Below are 7974 nucleotides of genomic sequence, written 5' to 3' on the forward strand. Positions count from 1 at the left end.
CATTAGCGCCAAAAAAAAAAAAAAAAAAAGGAAAAGAAACAAACCGAAGTTCCTTATTTCCATTGCAGCTGTTTGCTTTATGGAGCCTTCTAGTCCCTTGACCGCGTCTCACTTTTCTCTTGCTCTTCAAGTCCCCTTGGGCTTTGCTTTTTCCCTGAATTTAGCTTAGACTTTTTCTCTTCAACTCTTCCCTTGCCAACCTTCTCAGTTCCCTTCACCCCTTCTTCAGTGCTGCAATACCCCGCAATCCCAACCACTAGGTCAGTGCCACCAGCTGCCTCTTCCTTCCCTTCCCAGGCAGCCAGGTGCCCTGGGAGAAAGCCACAAGCTGCAAATGGGTGCCATGGCATATCGACACCTCCCAGCCTCCACCAGGCCCTCCTCTCTGCTTGCCAGTTCATGTGCTTGGCCCTGGGTGCTCCTCCAGTAGCATCTGTGTCTGTATCCATTTACAGTGCGGTCTAGTGGAAAAATAGGGGTTTGGAGTCAGAGCAGACACACCTGGATTTGAATCACATGTCTACCAACTCTTGGCAATGAGACCTCAGGCAGGTCACATAATTTCTGCAGCTTAACTTTGTCAAGTTTAAATGGGTATAACAGTACTATCATCAGACTGTCTACCTCCCAGCGTTGCTGACAGGATCAGTGAGATGATGTGTACAGGCTGGTGTATGTTGGTTTTCTCTCTTCCTTTCTACTCCTCTGTCTGGTCTGCCTCCCTAATTTTCTCAATTCCCTTTTTATTTAATGCACTTTTCTGTGGCTCTTTCTCTTCTTTACCGCCATCCATGTAATGAAACGACTACTGTCAGGATTAGCAATGACCTCCTAAAGAGTAATTTTGAGCTTCTATATTTCCTGCCTGCTCTGAAACATTTCTAATTGTTGATCTTTCCCTCTTCAGGGTGCAATTTTCATGAAATCACTCTCTCCTGGTTCTCCTCTTCGCTCTGATTCTTGTTATTCATCCACCACTTGCATCCATTCATTCCCCTTCTTCTGCTTTTGCCCCTTATATGTTCAGAGTCCTCCCAGGCTCCAGCCTCCAGCTTCAGCCTTGTCCCTCTTCACTCCATACATCCTTGCTAGGGCCGGGACTTGGGTGAGGTAAACAAGGCCCCTAGGGCACAGAATCTACGGAGTCACTCTCTCTCAGTGTGTGCAAGTATGTTTATGCCCTGCTTGCCTCACCCTGGTCCAGCCCTGACTCAACACAATTTTCTGAGCACTCACTACTGCCAGGCACTGTACTAGGTGCCACAAGATCCATGCTCACTCCCTGGATCCTCACACACGTGGTTGTAACTACTGTCTATACGACAGTGAGTTCCGAATATCCATCTCTAGTCAGATATATCTTCGGAATTCCAGATTGTCTTTCCAACTTTGTAACTGTCCATCGTCATGTGGCTGATAAGAGCTGATGTTTATTTAATGCTTCTGATGTGCTGGACAATGTGCTTGATGCTTTGCATCCATTATTTCATTCCCTTCTCACGGCAGTCCCATGAGAGAGGTGCTGTCGTCTCATTTTCGTAAATCAAAAAAACGGAGGTTCAGAGAGGTTAAGTGATTTGCCCCAAGTGATATATTAAAGTGTCAGAGCCAGAATTTAGACATTGGCGGTCAGACCGCACAGTCGATGCTCTTAGGCGCCGTGCTGTATCCTAAATGCTCAAGACATGGTCTTTCCACTTCCTCTAAACCTGTTCCCCTTCCATACCGAGGTGGTTAAGTCATATCATTTCTACTTCCTCAGTGTCACTTGCATTCCATTCCCTCTTCTCTGTCTGTACAGCTAATGTCCAGGTTCAGGCCCTCATGCCTTCCCTGGGTGATTGCAGTAGCCTCAAGACTGGTCTCCCCTTGTCTGGCCGCCCCTTCCTCACACAGTGCATGAGAATGTTGCCAGGCCGAGCAGCCTGAGTCAGCCATCAGTGGTATTCATGTTTACACTTCTGATGACTCCGCATTGCATTCTGTTGTCCAAACTCCTTAATTTAGGGCCTTCCTTATCTGATGACCTGACCCTGCCTCACCTGTCATATTCAATATTGAAAACATACTTAGTTCCTGAGAGACCTCACGTTCTTTATGGATCTGGATCTCTGCACGTGAGTGATCCTCTCTTCATAGGATGACCTAGATCAGTCATTTAAGGAGAGTGTACCTACTTATTTTTTAAGACCCAGCTCAAAATATGGTCTCTCTGTCAGTGTCTCCCCAGTTAATGTGTTCCTTTCTCTGTGCCCCTTTAGCAGCTGGTATACATCTCCTCATGTTATATTGAAATCTCTCAGCTGACCTCATGGTGCTTTAGGTCAAAGAGGGAATCTGGTTTATCCCCAAGCCCCTAGTACCTTGCCACAGTACCTGGCACTGTAGTAGTCACCTAGTTTTGTAAAGTTTTGTAAAGCGTGTGGACTGAAGCTGTCTTTCATTTATTTCATTCATTCATTCTAAATGAAAGGCAGGTTGGGTCCATATGCTTTACAAAACTGAATTGGTTTTATGGAACACATTTGATTTCAGAATTCTAAATTGATACAATAATATCTAAGGGCAGCAGCCATGAAAATGCAACATCTCCGAAAATCATTCATAGAAACTGCTTTTAGAAGCCAGTGGTGGTTCAACGGTAGTGGAGAGCACTGCATTAACACTGTCCGTCCTTTGGGAAGGCCCCTTGCTGCTCTGCTCAGGGACCTATTATCTCTGACTAAGGTGACTCCGGAATCACACTGCCTTTCTCCTCACCATTGTCTGAGGGTCATATATTTAACCTCCCTTTGGGCTTATCTCTTCTAGTCATTATTTCCCAAGCTCTGAAATCCTAGTCCTTTTTTTCTCTGAATCTATCCTTTTTCCTACATCTGAGGTCTTCAAGGGGGCAGCAGTCCTCTTAAAACCTCCATCATCTCAGCATTATCTTGAAGGAAGGGTTTGGATCCTTTGTCCTCCTAGATTTCACACTGATGAGATGTATGCAGAGACTTAGCATTCTGTCCTACTTTGTGAGTGTTCACGCTGAATTTCTTTATTGCTTGACTCTAGCCAGTTTGCTGGCTTGATTTAACCTCTGCATTCTCGCACCATTATTTCTGCATTTCAGTGTGACATCATGTCTGGAGTGGGAACCTCGGGCCAGTCTGCTTTCTGGGGATGCTTAGGGTTGGCACCCCTGATCCTCCACTGTCAGCTACTAGATTTGATCATAATAGGTTGACAAGTAAGTGTGATAAATGCTTCCTGTGAGAACATGCTGTTTGTCTAAATGGGGTAATTTCTTCCCTATGTGCCTGCCTTTGGGGAATGCATAAAGTCACAAAGCTGTGGAAAAAAAACAAGTGATGTAAATTGCTTTAACTAAGCTCCTACTCGACATCAATTCTTGGACTTGCTTTGCTGTCCTAAGAGCTTAAGTGAGTATTGAGTTTCCCCCGTATTAACTCCGAGATGTTTAGAATCAGACAAAGTAATTTCTTCCTCCCCCATGGAAAACTTCAGTGATAAATAACAACTTATTAATGAAAGGTTTGTATTTTAACTAAAACTTTCAATTGAAGGTATATAATTTTATAGACTAAAAACTAGAGGCATGACTCATTAAATAGTTCTAAAATTTTGAATCACATCATGTCTTAAAATCAAACTTTGTGTGTAAATAAAACCATTGTTTTTGCTTTAATGTTTCCCATTTTGATTTCAAATTAATGAGTTAAAAACCCACAAAATGACAGTTCATTTTTTCTCCACATTCGGCTGTTTCCTTGTTAAAACATTTCCCCCTTTTATTTATTTTTTTAACCAAGGAGATGACTTTTCTAAGGAATTAACATTGTCAAATCATAAGGCCAACAGTGTCCATTAAAAAAAATGTACTATAAACATTGTAAATCTATTTAGTTTTAAAAATGAGGAAGAACCAGCACCAGAGAACTAGTACTCACCAACCTACATGCTAACTAGTAGAATCTTAAACATTGTGGTCAAATCCTGTAATCATTATTTAATGAAGAAGACAGCCCCTGACGTTTCTATATCTAAAAGCCAAGCACATTGAATATATCTTTATAAAGGAAACAAACCTGTACATTCAGCACTGAGTAGATATCCTAAAAGGCAGATGGTGACGAGGCCCGGTGACTCTGCCATGATCATGTTCAGGCACCGCATAACCTTTGCTAGTAGATTGTGCAAGTAGCAAGGTTGACAATTGTTCCAAAGTACAAGCTGAGCTGTATTTACTTCTGGGAAACAATGTCCATCTCCCTCAGTGGGTCTTTGGGCTGTTTCTGATGTCCTCTTGGATTAAATGAAGAGAGGAGGCAGTGGCCATTGTTAAACTTCACCTCTGATTCCATGGACTTCTGTCACTGTGGCTGATCTGAGGCTGAAACAGGAAGTGACCCATCATTAGAATAGGGGGAGGTATAATGTGGCTGCAGTTGCTGTGGCAGCAAAATTCATCATAGGATCCATCTTATCCTTGTCAGGGAGCATTAATGTCTTATAGTTGAAAGGTAAAGAGGTGGAGAGAATGAAGTCATTTTGTCACCCACCTTAAAACGTCTCCACTGCTGATATCTCTTGAGTCACCTGGTGGATCCTTTATGTTCCTCCTCATAACAAGGAGCTTATAAACTTTGTTGTGCTGTGTACCCATATGGTGAAACATATGGGCCCTGTCTCAGAACACATGTATGTATGAGTGTATGTATATGCATGTATACTTATGTATAGAAAATAAATGTTATATTATTATGTAGTAGTTCATATTGATATACCACTTCACATGTAATATAAAAAACTCATAATAGTATACCAACATTTACCTACCATTCTTTGTGCTGTTGTTGTGATACATTTTATTTCTAAATTTAAAAATAATTTTTATTGGAGTATGATTGCTTTACAGTGTTGTGTTAGTTTCTGCTGTACAGTGAAGTGAATCAGCTATATGTATACCTATACCCCCTGCCTCTTGGACCTCCCCCTCCCATCCCACCCATCTAGGTTGTCACAGAGCACCGAGCTGAGCTTCCTGTGCTTTATAGCATGTTCCCACTAGCTATCTTTTTTTTTTTTTTTTTTTTTTTGCGGTACGTGGGCCTCTCACTGTTGTGGCCTCTCCCGTTGCGGAGCACAGGCTCCGGACGCGCAGGCCCAGCGGCCATGGCTCACGGGCCCAGCCGCTCCGCGGCACGTGGGATCCTCCCGGACCGGGGCACGAACCCGTGTCCCCTGCATCGGCAGGCGGACTCTCAACCACTGCGCCACCAGGGAAGCCCCTAGCTATCTGTTTTATGCATGGTAGTGTATATATGTCCATCTTGATCTCCCAGTAAACCCTATATTACCTTATTCTGCCTCAAGCAGTCAACAGTCTTTCAAAGAAATTTAAAAATGGGGAAAGATATTTTATATTTAGTCACATATTCTTCATTTCTTTGTGAGGACCCAAATTTCAGTCTGTTACAGTTTTTCATTATTGTGAAGAATTTTCTTTAATAATTTTGATAGCGTAGGTAATCTTTTGATGAATTTTCTCAACTTTTGTTTATTTGAAAATGTCTCCATTTTACCTTCATTTAAAAAAAGTAATTTGGCTGTATATACAATTCTAGGTTGACATTTTTTTTTTCTTTCGGCACATTAAAGAAGTCATCCTGTTGCCTTCTGGCATGCATTGTTTCTGATGAGAAGGCAGTGAATATTCTTATCATTTCTTTTCAGCAGTTGGACTACAATGAGCCAAGGTATTCTTGGGGTTCATTGAGATTCTTGGATCTGTGGCATTAAAATCAGGAAAATTCTTGGATCTTATTTTTCAAAATTTTGTTTTAAAATAATTACAGTTATGGGAAATTGCAAAAACAATACAGATACCATATACCTTTTGCAATGTTTATATCTTACATAAATATAGTAATATAATATCAAAACCAGGTAGTGGACATTGGTCTGTTGTATGTGTATAATTCTGAGTGATTTTATCACATGCATAGATTTATGTGACCACCACTATAATTAATATACAGAACAATTATAATTAACAATTATGTCACCACAAAGGTCTCCCTTGTGCTGCTCTTTTATAATCACACCCCTCCCCCTCCTTCCAATTATTCCTAGCCCCTGGCACTACTGATCAGTTTTCGGTCTCTATAGTGAGAATGTGGTATAAATGGAATCATAGAGTATGTGACCTTTTGAGATTGGCTCTCTTCATTCAGCACAATGCCTTTGAGATCTATCTAGATTGCCGCATGTTTTAGTAGTTGCTTTTTATCGCTGAGGAGTATGGATATGCCAGTTTGTTTAACTATTCACTTACTGAGGGACATTTTGATTGTTTCCAATTTTTTGCTATTGCAATAATGTGCTTTCAACATTCATGTACAGGTTTCTATGTGGATGTAACTTTTTAATTTCTCTGGGATAAATACACAGGAATGCAGTTTCTGGGTCATGTGAGAGTTGAATATTTGGTTTTTAAATAAACTGCCAAACTATATTCCAAGACGGCTGTACCACTTTACATTCCGACCGCAATGGCTGAGTGGTCTAGTTTCTCTGCATCCTTGCAAGTGTTTGGTGTTATCACTATTTTTTATTTTAGACATTCTGATAGGTATGTATTTAGACCATTTATATTGAAGATAACTATTAATATGTTAGTGGTTTAGTCTGCCATTTTTTTAACATCTTTATTGGAGTATAATTGCTTTACAATGGTGTCTTAGTTTCTGCTTTATAAGAGTCTGCCATTTTATTATTTGTTTCTTTTTCCCTCCTCTTGTTCTCATTTCTCTGTTCTCTTTACATGCCTGTTGGTGGGTTACTTGAAAAAATTTTTAGAATTCCATCTTGATTTATTTATAGGGTTTTTTAAAAAGTGTATCTTATTGTATAATTATTGTAGCTTTTGCTCTGGGTTTTACAATATACACATGTGACCTGTCACAGTCTACTGGTATCAGTATTTTAACACTTCAAGTGAGATATGAAGCCTTACTTTGATTTTGGTCCATTAACCTTCTCCACTTTTAAATATCATTGTTGTGATAACCAGGTAGTGCTATTTTTTGTTTTAATTATCAAATATCATTTATAAAACTCATGAGGAGAAGGATAGTCTAATGAATATATCCATATTGTTCTCTTTGATTTGCTAGATCTTCCTATCCAATTCTTTCATCATTTGCTTCTCATTGAAGAACGTCCCTTAGCCATTCTTTTAAGATAGGTCTGAAAATGCCTCTGTTTCCCATTCATGCTTGAAGGATAGTTTTACTGGATATAGAATTTGTATTGGAATGTTTTTTTCCCCCCAGTACTTGAAAAATGTACCACTTCCTTCTGGCCTCCATGTTTTCAGATGAGAAATCTGTCATTCAAATTGGTCCTCCTCTACAGGTATTGTGTCAGATTTCTCTGGCAGCTGTCAAGTTTTTTTTCTTTGTCTTTACTTTTCACACGTTTAGTTATGATGTGCTTTGGCATGGATTCCTTTGGCATTATACTGATCGGGGTTCACTCAGCTTCTTGAATCTGTAAATTTGTGTGTTTTGCCAAAATTGGGAAATTTTCAGCTATTATATCTTTGGCCCCACTTTCTTTTTCCTCTCCGTCTGGGATTCTAATGACACCAGTGTTGCATGTATTTTATTGTCCCACAGGTCTCTGAGTCTCTTCATTTATATTAGTCTATTTTCTCTCGTATTAAGTAAATTCTGTGAATTCACTATTGTTTGGTGATTTCTGTTGAGTTCTACTTTTAAGCTTACTGAGTTATCTTCTGTCATCTCCACTCTGCTATTGAGCCTCTCCAGAGAGGTTTTTTTTTAAAGTTATTCTTTTCAGCTTTATATATTCCATTTTCTTCTTTTTTAAAAAATAGCTTTCACATTTTTGCAGAGGTTTTCTACTTTTTAAATTTTTTCTGAGATAATCTGTAACTGATTATTG

General features: G+C 39.9%; 1 protein-coding gene across 2 annotated transcripts in view; it reads right to left on the reverse strand.

Annotated features, from left to right (window-relative positions):
• F9 (coagulation factor IX) overlaps window positions 1-4199 on the reverse strand; it is a 29870-nt gene extending 25671 nt beyond the window's left edge. The window contains exon 1 of one of the 2 annotated variants that reach the window (XM_007452073.1): window positions 4092-4199. In XM_007452073.1, the coding sequence (XP_007452135.1) occupies window positions 4092-4179 (88 nt within the window). In that variant the 5' untranslated portion in view covers window positions 4180-4199. The remainder of the gene's footprint in view (window positions 1-4091) is intronic. The other variant, XM_007452074.1, reaches the window with a different exon arrangement.
• Between the last annotated feature and the right edge of the window lie 3775 nt (window positions 4200-7974).

Source organism: Lipotes vexillifer, unplaced genomic scaffold (genome assembly GCF_000442215.2).
Source record: "Lipotes vexillifer unplaced genomic scaffold, Lipotes_vexillifer_v1.1 scaffold1114, whole genome shotgun sequence".
In the NCBI taxonomy this organism is placed as follows: domain Eukaryota; kingdom Metazoa; phylum Chordata; class Mammalia; order Artiodactyla; family Lipotidae; genus Lipotes; species Lipotes vexillifer.